General features: G+C 39.4%; 1 protein-coding gene across 1 annotated transcript in view; it reads left to right on the top strand.

Annotated features, from left to right (window-relative positions):
- LOC124615419 (putative phosphatidate phosphatase) overlaps nt 1-14,945 on the top strand; it is a 115,154-nt gene extending 100,209 nt beyond the window's left edge. Inside the window, exon 7 of the mRNA XM_047143291.1 lies at nt 14,342-14,945. Coding sequence (XP_046999247.1) covers nt 14,342-14,718 — 377 coding nt within the window. The 3' untranslated portion in view covers nt 14,719-14,945. The remainder of the gene's footprint in view (nt 1-14,341) is intronic.
- Nucleotides 14,946-23,808: the final 8,863 nt, after the last annotated feature.

Here is a 23,808-nt window from a genome sequence, read left to right as displayed (position 1 = left end):
ACAGCACATATCGAGGAACACAAATCCAAGTGACTGTTTATGGCATTGTGTACATGCTACATTACGTCTCATGTTGAAATTTTCCAGATTAAAGTAGATTCTGCAGGACTCCCTGTGCCATAATCCTACTGAACATTTGATTATATTTTTATGCCATCTGAAAATACATTTAGCTCCTGGGAAATTGTTCCAGAGCAAAAGTCCATATTGCAGATTGGAAAGAAAGAAAACAAGATGGGACTGGAGTAACAGCTGTTTACTCACACTGTTCCTTAATCCATACATATTATAGAAGTGTGTATTTGTATGTGTGTTTTCTACATCTCCTCCTAAACACCAGGTCCAATTTCAACCAAACTTAGTACACACATCCCTTACTGTCAGGCAACTGTTGCTGTGGGGGGTAAGAATCACCTACCTATCATAGTTAAGAGGATATGACATCATAAACAATGAGGTGCACGATGTTTAAGTGTGTTAATTCTTTGCTACTAACCGTATTCAAATAAGTTTCACAAGCAGTATCCATATGTGTGCTAAATGCGCCTAGAAAAGTATATCATACTACCACATATAGTTCAGGATATATGATGTGAACACCAAGATGCCTGAAAAACTACCACATTGTATGTGCCATTAAATTATTCTTTGCCACCAGCCCCTCCAACCAAAGCTAATCCATTCCCAACATCAAACCCTGTCTGCCCCAGTTCATACCACCATCCAACCAGGACACTCCCACCTAACTGTCCTCCGTTCACATTCCAAGAATTCCTAACTTCCAACCTGGCCTCACCATCCTTTCCCAGGTCCCTCCCATAAAGAACAACAACCTTTCAGCAGAGGAAATGACTGCCCTAAACAAACTAAAAACAGATCCCGATTTGATCACCCTCCCTGCAGACAAAGATTCCTTTATTGTTGTGATGAACCAGTGTGACCAACTAGCAGAGGGCCTCTGCCAGTTGTCTGAAACCTTCACCTACAAGCTCTGCCAAAATGACCCCATCCCAGAAGTCCAATATAACCTCCACTCCGTGCTGAAATCCTTGGGCTTAGGCCCTTCTCAGACCTCTCCCCTGAATCCATCTCTCTACTCACCCCAACAACAGTCTGCATACCCACCTTCTACATGTTTCCAAAAATGCACAAACTTAACAATCCCGGATGCAACATTGTGCCTGGTTACAGTTCTCCTAATGAAAGAATCTTGGCTCTTGTTGATCAACATCTACAACCAATTGTCCAGAACCTAGCCTCTCACGTTAAAGATACCAACCACTTCCTGCATTGGCTCTCCATCATCCCCATACCCTTATCTACCATATTCCTACTAGTCACTTCTGTTGCAACCTGCTTACATACCAACATCCCTCATGCCCATGACCTGGCTGCGATTGAACACTACCTCTCCCACCGCCCAGCAGATTTCAGATCCACCATTTCATTCCTTGCACTGCTAACCAACTGCATCCTAACCCATAACTCTTTCATCTTTGGAGGGCATATATACAAACAAATTCATGGCACAGCTATGGCCACCCACATGGCACCCTCTTATGCCAACCTCTTCATGAGCCACCTAGGGGAAACATTCTTAGCACCCCAATATCACAAACCCCTGGTCTGGTTCAGGTTTATTGATGACATCTTTATAACCTGGACCCAAGGCCAGGGCACCTTACCCTCATTCCTCCACAATCTCAACACCTTCTCTCCCATCCACTTCATTGGTCCTCATCAAGTCACCTTCCTAAATGTCGATCTCCTCTTCTCAGATGGCTCCATCCACACTTCAGTCCATATCAAACCCATTAATCACCAACAGTTCCTGCATGTTGATAGCTGCCACCCCTATCACACCAAAAGATCCCTCCCATATAGCCTGGACACCCATGGTAAATGCATGTACAGTGATGAGAACTCCCTCATCCAGTATGCTGAAGGACTCACAAAGGCTTTTGCAGACAGCCAATACCCTCCAGACATAATTCACAAACAGATCTCCTGTGCCATATTCTCACACTCATCTGATCCTCACAGCCATCCGAAAAACCAGCCACAAAGAAGCACCCCCTCCCCCCGTTTCACCCAGTACCACCCTGGACTCGAACAACTGAATGATGTCCTTCGTCATGGCTTTGATTACCTATCATCATACCCTGAAATGAGGGACACACTACCCAAGATACTTCCGACCCCTCCCAAAGTGATGTTCCGCTGCCCAACCAACCTCCACAACATCCTAGACCATCCCTATGCCACTCCCACCTCCGTCCTCTGCCACAGGAATCTTATGCCTGTGGAAGGCCCAAATGCAAGGCCTGTCCAATCCATCCACCCAACACTACCTACTCCAGTGATGTCACAGGCTTATCGTACCCCATCAGAGGCCGTGCCACATTACAAACAAGGTCTGCTGCAATCACTAAACAGCATTTTAGATTGGTATGACAACCTGTCAACTAGAATGAATGACCACCACCAAACTGTTGCCAAAAACAAAATGGACCACCCAGTGACACAACATGCAGCAGAGCACAACACGTGAGATTTCAATGGCTGCTTCACAGTGTGTGCCATATGGATCCTCCCCACCACCACCAGCTTTTCTGACATGCATATATGGGACTATCCTTATAGCACATCTTTCACTCCCATAACCTTTCTGGCCCAAAACTAAGGTAACTCACTGCCCTCAGACCCCCACCCAATAGTGTGTGTGTGTGTGTGTGTGTGTGTGTGTGTGTGTGTGTGTGTGTGTGTGTGTGTGTGTGCGTGTGCGTGTGCGCGCACGCCCACTCTTCCGCAAGCCGCTAGACGCTTGTTTCGATCCCTCCTACCTGCCTCCCGCCTCTCTCCATTCCTCACCCCACACCCCCACCTCACCCCAGTACTCACCATGGGCCAGGAAAGAGCTGGCAGTTGACTGAGCACAATGTAGGGAGACAGGCATGTGCATATGAGTGAAAGTGTGTGTTTGTGTGTGTGTTTTTCCTACAAGCTTGAAAAAGGAAGTGCACTCCGAAAGCTAGCTAAGCTCTGTACCTGTTGTTCGGGAACCTGTCGACGAAACAGCACTTCCGCCTTTTGGTGAGTCATCTCCTTTCTTCCTAAATAATACACAATTCTCAACCAGAACTTTCTGTACATTATTAAAACACAAAATATTACATACATACAAGTAAAAGCGAAAGATACTGTACTAAAACAACATCAATACACAGTCTCTCTTCAAAAAATTCAGTGCGCAAGAGTATCATGGACTAATGCTACTTTACTCCAGTACAACAAGCTATGGTGATAGATGGAACTAGTGTAGACACACTATCGAATGTAGCATCTAAAATTTTTATGGGATTCATACATACATTTTCCATAAAATTATTAAAATCTATAATCATAATTAAATGTACTGTGGATTAATGTTACAGTGGAAGCACTTTAACAGAAGATGCAAAATTACAAATGTAAGCATAAGATCAAATAAAGAAAGTATTTGAATGCTAAATTTTCATAAAATAGTGACGGTATAACATAATTATGATTGTATTGTTAGACATATAGCAAGGTCGTTAATTAAAATTAAAAAGAAATGTTAGACATTACTATAACTGCCCTGTTTGACTATTGTGTGTACCTGGAGTATTTACGCTGGAGTTGTGACCAGATAATCCACAACTTGCACCTGAACATGCACCTGTTGGAGGACAGGAAGGCACCAGCTCCAACATAACCCAGCATTTTTTGAATTGCTACACCAGCCGGTCTTCAGATACATCAAAATATCAGTTTAATCTGAAGTAGTTTTGTTCATTAAGCAAACAGTACGGATCTCTCTTAACATGAACAAAGATTTCTATTTCTTCCAGTATGTTTAAATTGTAGCTTCTCGGTGGCTTGTATAAAATTTACAGATTAAGAACTTACAAATATGCTCACAATTAAAAGTCTAAATAATAAGTCGGAACAGAATAAAGCTAAAATCACAAAGGCAGTTAAGAGCAATTGCATTGTCATCATTCGGGATTATGGCTATGCACAAAAAAATGATGTAGTTTTGTAATTACAAGAATATTAAAGAGGTTAAAAAGCATCCAATCACTGAATTTCAGAAGACAGTAAACAGAAACTTTAAATTTTTTATGACAATAAATAAATGAAGAAAATGATCATGATGAATCTGCCCATTTCAGAGATAAGTGCAAAAATTGAACTGCATAAAGCCAAGCATCTGATTAAACTTATTTTTAATAACGTGTCCCACCCTAATTATGAAATTAATAAAGAATGTGATAAAGGAATTGAAGCACCTTATAGTTTTAGCAGATTGTGTAATGTGAATAATTGTTTTGTATTCACTAAAGATATTAAGATTCCAAAAGGAGTGGCACTTACTTCATTCAATATTGAAAACTTAAAATGTAAACTTAGCTGTCAGTGAAATTCTAGACATTATAAAGAAGAATCTCTTGTCACATAGAAAGGTGAGTTGTGGTGAGTGTGTTAATCTCATAGAAATTTTAAAATTAGGCCTATCCTTTGATTAATTCAAACTTAATGACAGAATAGTTTATCAACATGACAGGTTATCCATGGGGAACAGTTTGGCCTAAACCATGGCCGAGATTTCTGTCAAAAAGCTTGAGAACAGTTTTTTCCAATGTGAATCCACTAATATTAGATATGGTTATTTATTAAAGATGATGTAGATGATATTACTGTACTAATTTATAAAGGTGATAAGGGTTAAGTGTCTCCAGTAGCAGAAAAAATCAGCACACTGCAACTAAAAATTTCAATTTACTGTTGAATTTTAAAAAGAGGATAGCATTTGTTTTCTTGACATCACAATAACTAACATAACTGGAAAATATTGATTGTGAGTGTTCAGAAAACTGATGATGACAGATACATTCATAAATTTAGACTGTACCCACTCAACAAGTTACTAATGGACCTATTATAGATAGTTAGCCCATAGGATCCTAAAACTTTCGCTTGAAAAAGAACTTCCATACGCACATGCAAGAAGTCTACCAATTTTACATAAAGCACTGAAAAGATACACTTTAGGCAAACTGGAAGAAATGGTGTTTCAACATCTTTCTAATCCTGCTGGTGTAGCAATTTGGTGAATGCTAACAGCACAAGTAGACACTATGGCTACGCCATAAGTAAACATGATGGCTACAAGCTGGCAACAGTACCAATATCCAACATTCCATTTTAATTATAATTAATGCCCTTGCTATTTTTGCAATAATAAAGTCATCTTTATGTTGTATCAGCCCTGTTTTATGCAAATTTAGTTGTACATACTTCCTTTATAAGAACTTATGCTTGTTTTCATAATTTTGTGTTGTACAAGGGTCATTCTATCAGTCACAGTAACTATGGTATATCGTGCAAACATGTGGCATCACCATAATCCCAATAAATACATTCGAAAACTGATGGCTAACTACTGAAATCAACCAAGAGATTGTGACTGCATGAGAGGATGACTCAGCACCAGTGCCTGAACATTCAGTGTGATCCTGGCCATACTACAAGATAGATATGAGCAGAACACCGAGCATACATGAAAGTTTCCTTTCTTGCTGGCAGAAATGCTACTCCATGTCGTGCAGAACTACAAGCAACTGTGGGTGACAGAGCATTGCCCCATTGAACAGCTGTATGTTGAGTGGAGGCTAACCGACATGGACATGCAGTATCAACAGACTTGCCACAAAGTTGGCAGCCCATGTCTGCCCATACTTAGCTGTCCGTGGCTGTTATTGGACTGTGTTCAATAGACGACCAATGTTAGTCTGTGCAAGACTTAACAAATGAATGAGAAAGCTGAGGACAACAGTGTTCCACATTTTATAGCAAGACCTGAAGGTGTGCAAGAAGTGTTCAAAATGGGTACCACATTGCTTAACAAAGATGTTGAAGTTGACACAATTTGAGACCGGCCGTATCAACCTGGATTGATTTGAGCTGAAAGGAAATTACGTGCACAGTCGCATTATTGTGATTGACGAAATGTAGGCACGAGTGTATAAACCAGAATAGTGTTATGTAGGTTCATCACAATGCCACAAGGTGTAACAGAATCCATCACTCATTAAGGTCATGCTCAGTCTGCTGTATGTCAGCCACAATATACCGCAACTTTCTGCTGTACCTTCTGTGATGTACACTTTGGTGAAAACATCTGGCACTCGTGGATAATGCAGTGATCTCCATGGTAATGCTATAGCCCCCTCTGCAGATGTTATCAAGAATTGTTTGTAGCGGTGCACTCTGTTCACCAGACCTCAATCCATGTGACTTTGACCTCATTCCACAACTGAAGAAACTATTGTGTGGGAGGTGCTTTGCAAACAGGGTGGATGTTGTTGTTGTGGTCTTCAGCCAAGAGACTGGTTTGATGCAGCTCTCCATGCTATTCTATCCTTTGCAAGCTTCTTCATCTCCCAGTACCTAATGCAACCTACATACTTCTGAATCTGTTCAGTGTATTCATGTCTTGGTCTCCCTCTACAATTTTTACCCTCCACGCTGCCCTCCAATACTAAATTGGTGATCACTTTATGCCTCAGAATATGCCCTTCCAACCGATCCCTCCTTCTAGTCAAGTTGTGCTACAGATTTTTCTTCTCTCCAATTCTATTCAATACCTCCTCATTAGTTCATTGTGGTCAGACTCCACATCTGCCCCTGGAAATGTCTTACAATTCAAAACCTGGTTTGGCCGGCCGCGGTAGTCTAGCGGTTCTGGCGCTGCAGTCCGGAACCGCGGGACTGCTACGGTTGCAGGTTCGAATCCTGCCTCGGGCATGGGTGTGTGTGATGTCCTTAGGTTAGTTAGGTTTAAGTAGTTCTAAGTTCTACGGGACTTATGACCTAAGATGTTGAGTCCCATAGTGCTCAGAGCCATTTGAACCATTTGAACCAAAACCTGGTTCCTGAATCTCTGTTTTACGATTACATAATCTATCTGAGACCTACCAGTATCTCCAGGCTTCCTCACAGGGTGGATAGCCTAATGGAATTTTGACAACAGGTGACACACATTGATGACAATGCCAATGGTGTTTAGTGCCCTCCCTATTGATAGCAATGCTGTGGGGATGTACTGGGGGACTATTTTGAAGGATAGTAGATGATTCTGATTCATTTTTGTTCCATTTGTACTCGTGCACAATAAATTTATGCAGAGTTCCAGTTCATTTCACTCTTTGCTGTTACGTCCTCTACTGGAATCCTATTTTATTTAGGTGTTTATATAAATTATGTAGGTCATTTATTTTTTATTCAACAAAACCATAAAAAATAGTGCAATCACAATTTCTCATTAAGCAGCTGGTGCTGAGTAATTTTTCTAGTAAATAAAATAAAATGTCATCACACTGGACATGTGTGGAAACTGTGACAGAATAGCGAGAAATGTTTAACAGTGTGAAGACTGCCAACACTTTTTTCATGTTGGGTACTGTGTGGCAACCAGCAAGGATAGAGATGTGGTTAGTTTTTGGGATTGATCTGGCAGTAGCACAGGAAGAACTGAAATAGTTGAGAGCTGTAGCGCAGCAATAAAGTTAGGAATAGGAAGATGACTAAATTGTGGTCAAGCAGGCCAGATCAGGCAAGAGGTTTAAGAGATGCTGCTAGTCTACTAGATTTAGTTTAGATGTCTCCGACAGCAACATTGCTCTGGAAATCATAAACAGAAGCGTGCAGACAATCCAAGGAATTTAAGATCACTGACAAGACAGGGGAAAAAGTGCAGTCAAAGATTGGTAGTAGTCACATAGATAAAAAAAAAAAAAAAAAACCACAAAGGTTCTTCTGCTAAGGATTAGTTCTGGCAGGGGCATGTTTGAACTAGTACAAACATCACTGGTTAGCAAATGCAAGTAACTAGTATTTACAAACCAAGTGCATGTCTTAGTGATATCATCTGTGGTTTACATTCTTGGGTGAAAGATATTGGTAAAGAAGGTCACGTAGCAGTTATTGGAGGGTGCTGGGAACATTTTGAACCTTAACCACAACCAGAAAATTGAGGCTGACATCAAGGACATAGCTGGGATGCTCCTCACACAAATGTGAAGATGGTGTCACTCTTTGAGTGATATGACAAATTCTGGATGAAGCTATCTGCTGAATGTGTTTAATGGCGAGCTTCAAGAGTCTCTCAGCAGAATGAGGCAATCACATGTGGTTGTGATTAATTTGTCACTTCTTGCATAGTCACACTAAACTTAGCATGGTCTACATATGAATGTTTCTGGTAAGAGGTTACTTGCGTGACTATTTCCAGAAGCATTCAGTGTTCAATCCCTGTGATATGTAACATTTTCACGAGGTGTTTTTAGGATAAACGTCTCCAAAAGACGGAGCTGCTGAATAACTGTAGACACACAACAGTAAATGGAGAAAAAAATGGCGGTTTAGACAGTGCAAATGTTAACTATCATAATACAATTTTGACATTTCTATCAAAACATAGGAAGCTTGTTCAGAAAGAAAATGAGCTTCTCATATCATACCAGACATGGAGAAATCTAAACATATTTCCACAGATATGTTCTGCATAAAACATCATTTGGAAGTCACGGGGATTGAACACATGCATCTACATGGATGCAAGTTAGTATCACATTACTGTAGGTGTAACAAGAAGAAAGGGCTAATGTCTCCATACACAAAAAGTGATATAAAGTCCCAAGCCATAGACCACTGTGAATATTGAATTGAACAGCTATTTGAGAGCTGTATTTCAGTAGTAAGCTTCGAAACATACAAGATAGTAGGTCTATTTCAGTTCTCGATTAAATTTTACTTTGATACACGATAACAGTTCTGACAGTCTATAGGCCCCCAATAGGAAATGTTTTAAAAGTCATTAAGCAATTAGAAGTGGGCACTAATTGTGCTAATTAGAAATAATTGAAAAGTGATTGTATATGGAGATTTTAATATAGATTTCATCTAGGATATTTCAGATATATGGCATTCAGAGTTACTGATATCCAACATTCATTTGACTTTTGAAGTAACATTCCCAGCAAAGACGAAACAGTGACTGATAATTTCTAAATCTATCTTTAAGGACGAAGTTACTATCCACGTCCCTTCAGAACCTCACCACCTTTCCACCCATATGCTTCACTGAGTCCTCCTCAGCCCAACAAGTCATTCTTCAATGTCAAATTCCACTTCACAGATGGCTCCATCAGCTACCCCATTCACATCAAACCTACCAGCCATCAACAATACTTCCATTCTGACAACTGCTAACCATCCCACACCAAAAAGTCCTTTCTATAAAGCATTGCCACTTGCAATCGGCACATTAGCTGTGATGAGCAGTCCCTCTCTAAATATGCGGAGGGTCGTACTGGGGTCTTCACAGCTGGAAATTACTTTTCACATCTTGTCAAACTGAATGGTTATAAAGGAGCAGCCCCTTGTGACTCTGTAACAGCCAGAATTGGAGCAACTGGACCACGTTCTTCGCCAGGGTTTCAACTGCCTCTCATCATGCCATGAAATGCGAAATGTCCTCCACACATTTCCCACAGGGATATTCCACCACCCAGCCAACCTACACAGAATCATCGTCTGCCCTATTCCACTCCTGCTCCAAAGCCTTTGCCCCATGACTTGTATCCATGTATCTTTGTCTTGAATATGAGAACTGTCTGATGCATGCTACCAATATCACCATCTCCAGTCCTGTCACAGACACATACTGTCCCATACAGTGCAGGGCTACCCCTAGAAGCAGCCATGTAATCTACCAACTTAGCTGCAACAACTGTGCAGCATTTTATGAGGCATGTTCAGAAAATACTGTGACCATAATGTTAATTAGCTACACTGAGTGGTAGAGAGGGGATATCCTGACCAGAGCGAGCATTGCAGAAACATGCAGTACCTAACTCACCTTGTAGTGTCCAGTTCCATGCAAAATGTCGGTAAGAAATCCTGGCAAGTGCGAGCCACATGCTGTGATCTGCTTCCTACCCAAGGAAGGAATAAGACCTATCAAAATTTTTCGGGAATCAAAATGATTTACAATGAAGGTTTTATGAATGGAATGAGTGTGTTTAAGTGTTGTAGGAAGTTTAGTGGAGACAGAACAAATGTTCATATGAACAGGGGAGCCAATGGCCTTCCATTTTAACTGATGAGTTGGTGCAAAAAAATCTAGGAAACTGTTGGTGAAGACTGCCAGTTGACAGTGGATGAAATTTCTGCAATGTTTCCACAACTCTCCAGAATGCTCATATACAAAACACTCATAGAAATTCTGGGATACTGGAAACTGTGTGCAAGATGGGTCCCAAAACAGCTGACAGAGCAGCATAAGACAAACCAAGTCACTTTCTAGAGTGACTTGAATTGGAAAGTGAGGACTTTCAGAGCTCTATTGTGGGTGGAGATGAAACACGGGTGGCTCATTACACACCTGAGACAAAAAGACAGGTAACACAGTGATGTCACACCAATTCCCCATGTATCGAAAAATCCAAAGCCACAACTGTGGGCAAAAACATCATGGTCTCAATGCTTTGGGACAGAAGAGGCATCATTTTGGTCAAATTTCTGCCTCAGGAGGAGACTATCAATGCATGACAATATCAAGAGACCCAAAAACTCAAAGGAGCATTTAAAACAAAGGGAGAAGAATGCCGACCAGAGGAGTGTTCTTGTAGGATAACAGTACCAATCCTCACACGCCTTAGCCACAAAGGCACTCTTAGACTCATTTAGTTGGGATGTTTTGAACTGCCCTCTGTACTCTTCTCTGTTCCCACTCCAACCTCCCTCATCACGTCTTCTGTCTCCCCCCCCCCCCCCCTCCCCTCCTTCCCCCAGCACACCTGCATAGATCTTTTCTTTTCCCTTCTCTATCTCTCTCCTCTCCACCCCCCCCTCCCCCTCAGCACAGCCTCCCAATGCTGCACCTAGCAGCCCACCATCCTGCCTCACTAACCTTGTACACACCCATAGGCACCACTACAGTGTTTTACCCCACACCCACACTGCTGCCCGTATGCCTTTTCTGCCCCACCACTACCCACATTAGCTGAGATTGCCACTCATTGCAGTTGGGCTTCAGTGCCCAGAGATGGCAGTGGTGATGTATATGTGCACATTGTGCTTGTGTAAATGTGATGAATGACTATGTCCAATTGATTAGTCTACTTTTAAATTGTTTGTCTGCTGATTAACAGACACTCTATGCGGTGAATAGCAATTTGTTCTTATTCACGTTTTTATCCCTAATTAAAAAAAAGTGAGCCCCATAATATATAGTTTATCTGACTGAGATGATCAAATAGCATCAATGAAGCATCTCCATCAGTCAGGTTTCGCTCAGAAAGGAAAATTTCCACAGAATTGTAAATCCTGAATCAGTTACATTATTAAGAGAGAATATACTGGATGAAAACTGGGTGAAGTTTACCTAGAAGACCCATTAGATGATAAACTCTTTCCTAAAAATATTCTTACAGCATTACAAATCCAGTTTTCCTTTACAAGGGGCCAGGGGTGGAAACTGAGAAAATGGATGGCTAATGTTAGGGATCATAATCTCATGGGCTAGGAAGAGAGAACTTAATTTAATAAAAAGAACTAGCTCTAATCAAGACTTTCAGATGTACTACAAGCGATATTGTAAAATTCTATCACCAAAAAGGCATGTGCTATGGACAAAAGATTCAAAATTCCAAGGGCAGTTTGGGGCACTATTAAGCAAGAAATAAACAAATTCAGCAACAAAAATGGTACTGAATTTCCAGATGAATAGTGGCAGTGAGACAGATGATATGAAATTCAAATCATTGACTACTGGCTACTAAATCCAATAAATGATTTCTAAATGTGGCTGAAAGCATGAGGAACAAAAAATGGTCCTTTGGAAGCATATCCAATAAAACTTACTTAGACAGGCAATGCTAATTCCACCACTGGACAGCAGTGATGACTGGGTGTTGTGTGATGTCCTTAGGTTAGTTAGGTTTAAGTAGTTCTAAGTTCTAGGGGACTGATGACCGTAGATGTTAAGTCCCGTAGTGCTCAGACCCATTTGAACCATTTTTGAACTAAAAAGTAGTAACTCTTTTGACTATCATGGTATGAGCTACCATGATAGTCAAAAGTCTACTTTTAAATTGTTTGTCTGCTGATTAACAGACACTCTATGCGGTGAATAGCAATTTGTTCTTATTCACTAGTGCTAAAATCATGTGCTGGAAACTAAATTACAAATCAAAGTAACTTCTATGTACAGAGTAATTATAATTAAAGTTAAATTTTCAAAACACTATAGAAATAACACCACTGGTCATAGTGATGTCAAATTGCAAACGAATATTATTGGAGAAAGGGGAAAATGTATGGCAGAAAAAAATAGTGTCAAAATTGATCAATAGATGGCCCTGTATGTGTCAGAATATGTAACTGAAAACACCTGTCATGCGCACGACCCATTGAAGTTGGTATAAACACGCTGGATGTACGGCTTTTCCTCCTTCCATATCTGCTACCTTCGCCATGATTGTCTCAATGCAGGATCGCGCTCTGCTTGTAAAGCTGTAGTACAAGAATGATGACTGTGCACATGTCACTCTGCAGAAGTTCTGGACACTGAAGGGTTTTTTGGCCTGATGACTGCTGTGGGTTTGGAGAAAAAGATTTGGAAATTCGAAAAAACACATTCTTTTGTGTGCAACCTGGTAGAGGGAGGAAACGAATTGATTCAACAGCAGTGGAAGCAGTGGCCACAGCAATGCAGGAGGAGGTGAGTGGTAATGTGCAAACATCTAGTGCACGGAGAATTGCCCGACTATTCGGCATACCCGTGAGCGCGGTTCGTAAAATTCTACAGAACATCCTTCTTTGCTATCCATTCAAAATTACCCATGTGCATGAGTTACTTCCTGTTCACCCACCAGCATGAGAGAACTTAGCTTTAGAATTTCTTGCTCGCATGGAAGTGGACAACTATTGACTGTGGAAGATTTTGTGGACAGACGAAGCCCACGTCCATCTGACAGGATATGTCAATACACAGAATTGTCAAATATGGGCAATGGAAAATCCACATGCAAATCAACCAGTACCACTTCATCCTGAAAAGGTCACAGTGTGATGCGGGATTATGTCATCATTTTTTCGAAGAGACAAGTGCTTCCAATCCTGTTGCCTGTACCATCACTGGTAAATGCTATGACTGTCTTTTGCGCAACCATGTTATTCCAGCTCTCCAACTGTGTGGATGGGATCATTTTTATGCAAGATGACAAACCTCTGCACATTGCAAATCCCGTTAAGCAGCTGCTGAAGTGCCACTTCGGAAATGCTTGAATATCAGCCGCCATTTCCCTACAGCCTGACTGTCCCGATCACCTGATCTTAATCCCTGTGACTTCTGACTGTGGGGCTATCTGAGAGATGTTGTGTTCAGTGTTCCAATTGCAAACTTAGCTGCATTGAAGGCACGCATTGCACAACACAGTCTGAACATGGCACTGGAAACACTTCGATCAGTTGTGGAACATGCTGTTTCTTGATTTCAATTTATTGCAGAACATGGGGGACAGCATATTGAACATGTTTTGTAAATTAATAATCCGATTTGCTTTTGATTGATGATTTTTATGCAGTTTTTGGCCTCAGGACAGTTAAAAACCGATGTGGTTGATGCTTTTTATGTGGTTTTTGGCATCAGGACAATTAAAAACTGATGTGAGTGATGCTTTTTATGCAGTTTTTGGCCCCAGGACAATTAAAAAATCACACTTGTACACCCGTGCACACTTGAGTAGTACAGTTTGTTTGACATCAAACGTACACCTTAGGCATTGTTATATGGTTCATTTGTCATTTGTAGTCGACCACTATTAAATTATGATGTTTACAGTGCCATCTATTGCTACATTTTTTAACTATTTATTTTTCTTCTGCCATACGTTTTCTCCCTTGTCCAATAATATTCCGTTGCAATTTGATGTCATTCTGACAAGTAGCGTTATTTCTACAGCAGTTTAACTTTAATTATAATCACCTTGTACAACCAAGCATACCTGAATATATGAGAGCAGTTTGAAAACTTCTCGAAACAGAATAGAAAAAAAAGCACTTACATCATTGGAACTTTTTTTTATTTTTCAATGTTGCCTCCTTGTAGATTAATGCATTAATGCACTTGGTCCAACAATGTACCATTGCCTTGAACTCATCTTGAAAATGTGTTTCCTCCATGCCTACAAAATCGTTGTCAACTCTGGCTATCAGTTCTCCATTTGAAGTGAATGGATTTGTGTTTCAGGACCAGTTCCCCCGAATGAAAATATTTTTGGGGATGATGACTTTGCTGCCTCAGGCGTCACTGAGAGGTCAACTGATAATGCAAACTTGAGCTGTCCAACTCATGAAAACTCAAAAGAACCGCTTATTGAAGCACAATCATCCATGGACTACAAGAACCAGCCTGTCACTCCAGAAATGATTTGTCGTTTCCTAGGAGCTGACCCAAGAAAAGAGAACAGCAAAGACTGGAGGAGAGGAAAATCTAGAATAGTAACTGACACCTCTGAAATGGAAGAGTTTGAGAAAATAAAAGAAAAAGTTGCTAGACAGAAACAAGAAAAACCCATTCATAGGCCTACTGCCCTCAAAATGGAGAAAACTACAGCTATGAGATGACTCTTTGATGACTCTTATGATTCCGAAGCCATGAATGCAAGTGACCTATGTGATGGTGAGTCATCACTGAATTGGGAAGATGAATTAAACGTGTCAGAAAGCCAAGATGAGTGTGTGTAACTAAGGAGATTTTCAGCCTTGAGCCCAGAAACCATTAAAGAATTGATATAGGAAAAGGAGTTAACATTTTGCAGCTCAAGTGTTAAAACCTTGAGCCAAGTGGTTTGAGATCTGCTTTGTATTGGCTACGATCTTTGAGGATATTTTTATACTTTTTACAGCATCTTTGGAAATTTAGATAACTATTACTTTGGCTGCACAGGATGCGACTACTCCCTATGTGATCCATACGTTGTAGCTGTTACTCCTCAATAGCTTTTCCATATGTCTTTTGAGAGGAAAAGCAATTTTAAAGTAATGGGACAAAACATCAACAAATAATTTTGTTTACTTCTCACAGTCATTCTCACAATGAACATTTTCTTAAATCTCATAATTCAGCAGGTACTTATTTAACATTTGACATTAAACTGTTGGTATGTCTTCTGTACATGAGTTTGGATTTGTTTACACACAGTTCTGTAAGTAAGAGACCCTTGTACTGGAAAACCCTATTGGGCAACTTTTGTAAAATGAGTACCAGTGTAGAAACAGTGTTTATAAATATAGCACTGACTGAACTGCAGGATTTGAGTGTTACTCTTGTAGGCATGTTGCCTATGTTGAGACAGAGACAAAGAATGTGCTCAGTAGATTATTCACATCAGTTCATCCATGTGATTCAATGGCAAAGTTTATATTAAAGTCACCACACAATATAATTCTATTGCATTTGGTCAGGTAAAGGTCCATAACTTGACCCAATTTATTTTGAAATACTTGAATGTTACCACCTGTTTTTGTGGTATAATCTCAAGAACAAGAAGCTCACAATGTTTCTCAACATTTAGGCTGTTTGTTTTCAGTGCACATAATTGGGTATCTCCTTTACCTAACATCATACAGCCACCATCTCTTTTGGAAGTTCTGCAATACTATGAGACAGTATTATAATTTGTGATATTGGTTACTGTTTGTTATTACCCTTGAGCCAGTGTCCCTTGAGTTACCATATATTACATCTAGATTATTGAGTTCATTTAAATAGTGCATCAGATTTCCAAGAGCTTATTCCTCATGCATTGTACTTTCTGACTGATAACACAGAGAGCTGTGACATTTGTCACGCACGTAAATTTTGGAGTAGTTACGTTTTTAATAAGAGGTCAAGACGGCACCCAATATGAAAGTTTTTGTATGTTTCTCTGTGAAAAAAAGGGTAATTTTGCTGTTAAGAAGAAAGTATGTACAAATTATAGGCATAAAATTGAAAAGTAGAATGAATGAGTGTTGACCGTACAATTTAGAGTCAGTGCACTGGAAATGAATATCTCGAGTCTCCATGTAGGATAATAAGTCTTTACAGTTAGAGTTTTAAGGTTTTGTGATCTGTCCAGCTTGTTTCCAAAAATTGAGGGAGATGTTCTTAATGTGTTAACTGGGTGACTGACTCTTGACTTTTTTTTTCATCTCCCCTCATACACCTGACTCATTAATGAAAAGAACTGCAGTACACTACCTGCAGTATGCACTGATGACACAGATAAGCAGTATGCACTGATAACATAGATAGCCTCAGAAATGAAAAACTGTCTAATACAATGTGTATTAGAAACTGACTGAGTTAAACCCTTGCACAAAAAGGGGAAATAAGCTCAGAAATACAAACTTATTGCTGTAATCTCAAGAACAAGCGAATTGATTGACAAAAGAATGTTAAAAGGAATCTTCTAATATTATAACAGTACTTATATGGTAGGTGGAGCATGGTTTCAGGTGAGGTTAAAGTACAATTTGCCCCTATGTACTTGAAAAAATAAATGAAGAGTCACAAGCAGAAGAGAATTTCTGGACCTCTCAAAAGCTTTCAGTAGAGTACATCAGGATGTGTTCTTGTCAAAAATTGCAATGAGTTGCATCACTGGAAAACTCATGCAATTGCAAGAAGCGTATTTAAAAGGCAGACAACAATGTACAGAATTTATATATGATAATGTAGAAGTACTGGAGAGGTGATAGTCAAGAATAAAAAAAAAAGAAAAATTATACATTTTGATGTTCCTCGGGGCTCCACTTTAGGTTATTCGTATTCGTGTTACGTAAATGATTTCCCCAAGTTCTCTACATAATGCGCATCTGATCACTACGTATGGCAACGACACATCTAATGTTTGTTGTGCAGACAATGAAGCCAGCCTTACTGGAGAGCTTCAAAATTTTATTGAAAAGGCAAAAGTCACTTTGAAAGAGTCAGTTTAGAAGTTAACATACAAAAAACAAAATATTATTCACTTCAAACCGAGTGATCCAAATAGACAAAATATTATGAATGATGAGATTCCATCAAAAACATGTTCAGAATTAAATTTTTGGATTTATAGATAGATATTAGACTTCCGTGGAAGCAGCAAGTTAAGGAGATTATCATCACACCTTACATCTGAAACCCTAAATACTGCATATTTTGTGTAAATAATCCTTTCTTGTCTTATGGAATAGTACTGTGGGGTATGACTTGTGATAATTACATGAGAAGACAGCCTTAAGGATCACGGTAAAACTGAAACAAGGAACACTTCAGTAAAAGCCAATTCAGGTTTCAGCATTCTCGCAGTTTATGCCATGTATATGCTAGATACCATTATGTGAGTGAAAGAAGACACTGAGGTCACAAATAGGAATATGAAAATTGGCAACCATGATACAATACATAAAACAAACTTAATTGGTCAACATAAGGTTAAATTTAATGAAAAAAAAAAAACAAACAAAACTGTAGAGTCTTGTACCATAGGAAGCAAGTGAGAGGATGTTATAATGGGTGGCCGGTATCCTCTTTCCACAACACAAATGCACATGTGTATTGTTTTTTATTTACATGAACTGTAAGTTTTACTTAAGTGGAATAGAGTCCACATTCTGTGGTGCAAGATAATCAGTAATAGCCCTCTTGCAAACAATATTGGTGATCTATTACAAAATTTAGCCTCACTGCTAGTCTTGATCTGGTCATTATGCATGGTCGTAGCCTGAGCGAGTCAGTGAGTGAGCTCGCAATGCAACTAACTGACAGACGCCAAACTGGAATGTGAATTGGTGAGTGAGTCCGGTCAGCGATGGCGGCCTAAGTACTTGCTGTGGAGAGGGTGTTGGCAGTGTGTAGCTTGTAAGTCTCTCTCTGGCCTGTCTCATGACAGGTGCGCTTGGTCGAGTGCCTACTATTGATCATCGTGCCACATCTTTGCCAGCACAAAACCCAGATGTCAAAGAAGCAATTTTTCATAATTTGCTACCAAATGATCATAAGATGTTGACAGGAGATAGCTTTAAAAATCTGCTTAAGGATGGGTTATTCATAGATGCCCTTATAACTTGGACTGAATAATGATTTAAGTAACAATCAGACCAATTATATACTATGGAATCGATGATTGTCCTACTGTTTGCGTTATTTAATAGTAGCATATTGTAAAAAATAATGCTGTAATTTGAACTTTATCAACATTATCAATGTGCCTAAAATTGCGTATTATGAGCAGAAAAAAATGAATTTGAAAAACAATGTAAACAACATTTTTCGTACGAGAACTGCTCTGCATTTTGATGGACTTTCCTGTATTATTTATAATGAACAATGTCTGTATATTGTGAAGGCCAACTTAGCATTAAATTACCTTTTCTAAGCTTGCTTAATTTTCCTTGCACGTGAGCCATAATAACATTGCACATGTAATTATTGCCAAGGCCATTGAGCTGAAGTGAAATCTTCCTCAAATGTTATTTGAATCAACAATACAATCATTTCTGAATAATTTGCAGATTTCTGAGAATTAATTATTTTCACTTTTTACCTGTTGCCTTGCACAAGACTCATTCACTAAGTCATAAATAACAATGAGCTATGTTAGTGTATATAACATTTGTACATGTAAGTTTACTAACACATAATTTCTGGTCTACAGAGCATTTTCTGTCTCACTTTTGTAGACATCATTTGCGCCAGCTGTTACTATGAAAATGTCAGTTATTTAACAATTCCACTTTAGTGGACTCAACATATTCATTACTTCAGACAAACAGCACCAGGTTTCACAAAACCACATCCTCTCAGATCCTATTTCACATTTAGCTAGGAAGCAATACTATGGCTGTGATTGCCACCTACCATGATCACTTTTCTAATTACACTGTCATCTCAAGAAGAAAATGTATTAAAAAAAAAAAGTGAAATACTGTGGCATCATTCACGCAGTTGAGCAGTGCTTTGTAGCAAATATTTCAATGCACAGAACCTTGAAAATGAAATGAAAGAGCAGACTGTAGGTATACAGTGGATGGGTTATGCGTACAGTGTGTCCATAATCAGACATCTATGTGATGTTAAAGATTCCTCATCATTGTAACCACTGACATCCACTATTGGATTAAGGCTGCTGTTAGACTATTCCATCCGCGATGGTCTTCTCTTTGCACCCATGTTTCATTAATTAGTCATCTAGGTCAATCCCTTCAAATTCAACAAAGAACAGTCAATATCCATTGTATTAAAGGACAACAGTCAATATCGCACAGTGTACATGTCTTAGAAGAGTGGACAGTTGATACATGTGCCTGCAGTATTGGATGACCGAACATGTCATGATGCTGCATGAAGTTTTAAGTAATGTCATTTAAGTAATACAGAACGTAAGTACTTTGATTTAATAATTGTCAGTTCAGAAAATATCTTGGTTCTAGGCTGAAGCTTTTGCACTCAATAAATGTGAATAACGCATTAAATAAAATGATTTTAAAAATTAAGATTAATGAACACAAACCACTGAGACATTCCTGCAATACATAACTAATAGAGTTCTTTGAAAATAATTTGGGTGAGACAAACACAAAATTTTACTCAAGTTTGCAACATCTTATTCACTATTGTTGTTGTCATCAATCCAAAGACTGGTTTCATGCAGATCTCCCTGTTAGTCTATCTTGTGCAAACCTTTTCATCTCTGCACAACTACTGCAAACTTCATTCATTTGAACCTGCTTAATGTGGTCAAGCCTTGGTCTCTTCCAGCAACTTTTACCCTTCACACTTCTCATCAGTTACCAGATAGAAAATTTTTTCATGCCTCAGAATTTATCATATCGACAGATCCCTTCTCTTAGTCAAGTTGTACCACATACCTCTTTATCTCCCTAACTCAATTCAGTACCACCTCATCAGTTATCCAATCCATCCTTCCTATAATTCTTCTGTAGCACCTCATTTTAAAAGCTTGTATCTTCTTTTTATCTGAACGGATTATTGTCCTTGTTTCATTTCCCTGCTAGGTTACACCCCAGATAAATAATTTCAGAAAATTGATTTCATTGCTAATTCATCTTTTTCAGAAAAGCTTTTCTGCACTTTGTTTCATCTATATTTTGGCCACATGAAGTTATTTTTCTGCTCTTATAGCAAAACTCATCTATTACTTCTCATGTCTCATTTCTTCACCTAATTCTCTCAGCATCTACATTCCACTGGCCTTGTTTTACTTTAACTGATATTCATCTTGTAAGCGGCAGTCAAATGAAAACGGGACAGACAGAAAACAGTAAGTAAATTGTTTATTATTTCAAAAATAATTGTCATAACTGTTAATAGATTTATTCAACTGTGAGACGAGACAAGACAGTCAGTGCCTTCATGGAAAAATGTTTGCTGTTTGCTATTTGCTTATTGAACCATGATTGTACCCAAGCATGCACATCTTCGTCTGAAGCACTCAACACCTACAAATATCTTTCTTCAGAGCTCCAAAAATATGGAAATCACACAGCGAGAGATTGGGACTGTATCAAGAATGTGTAAGGGCTTCCCAGCGAAACTCCTGCAGTGTACCGGAAACAACCTTGGCAACATGTGGGCAGGCCCAAGGTTGTTTCAATAATGCTGCATAAATTTCACTGGAAAGCCCTTACACATCCTCCAAACAGCCCCAATCTCTCCCCATGTGATTTTCATGTATATGGAGCCCCCAAAGAAATACACACATAACCGCTGATTAGCTTCAGATGAAGAGGTACACAGCTGGGTACAATCATGTAGGCAAGTGCACATATTTTCCATGAAGCCATTGACCATCTTGTCTCACAGTGGAATAATAGTTATGGTGATTACTTTTGAGACAATGAACAATTTGCTTTCTTTTTTTCAACATTTGACTACACTTACATAATCTCTTTTCAAGATACCATCCATTCTGTTGAACTGCTGCTCCTTTACCATATCTGACAAAATTGCGATATCATTGGCAAATGTCAAAGCTTTTAATTCTTAAATGATGACAGAGTTTTAACTCTTCTCACCGAACTTTAATGTCTTTTCCAAATTTCTCCTTGGTTTCCTTTAATGCTCACTCAATGAACAGACTGAATAACATCAAGGATAGACTGCAAATCTGACTCACCCCTTTCTCAACAAATGTTCCCATTTCATGTCCTTTAGCTCATATAACTGCAATCTGGTTTCTGTACAAGTTGTAGATAAAATATTGCTCCCTGTAATTTATCCTTACCACCTCCAGCGTTAACAAAGAATACTTTTTAATGATAATTTATTTACAGAGGCATTAGTTGTTTTCGTTTTTGTACTACTGTAAATATACAGGGTGTTACAAAAAGGTACGGCCAAACTTTCAGAAAACATTCCTCACACACAAAGAAAGAAAATATGTTATGTGGACATGTGTCCGGAAATGCTTACTTTCCATGTTAGAGCTCATTTTATTACTTCTCTTCAAATCACATTAATCATGGAATGGAAACACACAGCAACAGAACATACCAGCGTGCCTTCAAATACTTTGTTACAGGAAATGTTCAAAATGTCCTCCGTTAGCAAGGATATGCGCATCCAACCCTCCATCGCATGGAATACCTGATGCAGTGATGCAGCCCTGGAGAATGGCGTATTGTATCACAGCCGTCCACAATACGAGCATGAAGAGTCTCTACATTTGGTACCAGGGTTGCGTAGACAAGAGCTTTCAAATGCTCCCATAAATGGAAGTCAAGAGGGTTGAGGTCAGGGGAGCATGGAGGCCATGGAATTGGTCCGCCTCTACCAATCCAGCGGTCACCGAATCTGTTGTTAAGCGTACGAACACTTCGACTGAAATGTTCAGGAGCTCCATCGTGCATGAACCACATGTTGTGTCGTACTTGTAAAGGCACATGTTCTAGCAGCACAGGTGGAGTATCCCGTATGAAATCATGATAATGTGCTCCATTGAGTGTAGGTGGAAGAACGAAACTAAAATGAGCTCTAACATGGAAATTACGCGTTTCCGGTCACATGTCCACATAACATTTTCTTTCTTTGTGTGTGAGGAATGTTTCCTGAAAGTTTGGCCGTACCTTTTTGTAACACCCTGTGTATCTGAACAGAAAGATGCTACTCTGGGGAAAGAGTTGGTGATTTTCTACATATGCTATTGGAAATATATTTATCTACCTCAGCAATTAATTGTGTTTATTTACTTTTGTTATTTTTTCTTTACACACACACACACACACACACACACAGTGTGTCCCATTGATCTTGACCATCCCCAAATAACTGTTTGTCCAGATGCAAATTACAAAATGTTTCAAGCAAATGTTCTTTAGCCGTCATGGGGACATCAATCAGCACGATTGCCATCATTGTAGCTTTGTTTTTTACAAAGATATGAACAGCGGTATGACTTTTTAAATGGCACCCTGTATTTTTTTATTCAGTAATTCATTTCTTCTCCTAAAGACCTATTCAAAAATGTATCACAGTGTACAATTCACTGAAACGCAGGTAAAATGCACACCCCTCATTCTGTTAACCATCGTCAGTTGAAGAGTTGTGCGAGTAGAATGTATACTAACGAAGAGAAGGTAAGACATGCTACTCAACTATGGGGAATGTAAGTTAGCAGAACAGTAATTGCAATACTGTTTTCTTATGTACAGGTACATTTAGCACAGTAGTTTAGTCCTTTTAAATACTGTCGTGTAGAGTAGTCATACAGTAAAGGCTGTCCTTCCTACAAACTGCATTGATATAACATTTCTTTTATTGTTGTTGTTGAAAGTAGGCAAAATGCTCGGAACTGTACACAGAGCAATATCCTGACAAGAACCCACCTTCCTGACGGATGTTTCCTCGTCTTGTTGCGACGCTTCAGGAAACGGGAAGTTTCAACCCACGAGAATGCAATCGTCATAGCACTCGCACAGACGAAGCTGATGAAGTTGTTGTTCTCACTTCCATTGCTATGAATCCACATGTGAGCACACAACAGCTTGAACATGAGATTGGCATTCCTAAAACCAGTGTACATTGTATTCTTACACATCACCGGTTCCATCCTTACCATGTGCAACTACATCAAGAGTTACATGGGAGTGATTTCCCGAATTGTGTACAGTTCTGTCAGTGGGCACAGCAGCAAATTCTCACCAACCCGAATTACTTCTCCAATTTCTATTTACTGATGAATGTTCCTTCTCAAACAAAGGACAGGTAAATACAAGGAACATGCATTATTGGTCCAGTGACAACCCACGATGGCTTAGACAGGTGGAACATCAGCATCAATGGAGAGTTAACGTCTGGTGTGGGATGCTTGGTACTACAATTATTGGCCCTTATTTCATCAATGGCAGTCTAAATGGCACAGCATATGCCAACTTCCTGAGACGTATTCTTCCTCCTCTTCTGGATGAAGTGTCGCTAAGAACCAGAATGCTTATGTGGTAACACGATGGATGTCCAGCACATAATGCCTTGCGTGCACGTCATGTTCTGAACCGAAGGTATCCTGCCAGATGTATTGGTTGAGAAGGAACGGTTACTTGGTCTGCTAGGTCTCCTGATATAAATCCTCTGGATTTTTTTCTTTGAGGATGCATTAAAGACATTGTCTATCACCATATTCCAACAATTACAGAGGGCATGCAGGAATGTATCGGTGCTTGCTTGTA

Source organism: Schistocerca americana, chromosome 5 (genome assembly GCF_021461395.2).
Source record: "Schistocerca americana isolate TAMUIC-IGC-003095 chromosome 5, iqSchAmer2.1, whole genome shotgun sequence".
Lineage (NCBI taxonomy): Eukaryota > Metazoa > Arthropoda > Insecta > Orthoptera > Acrididae > Schistocerca > Schistocerca americana.
Note: the sequence above shows the minus strand (reverse complement) of the source record. Positions and strands in the feature narration are given on the sequence as shown.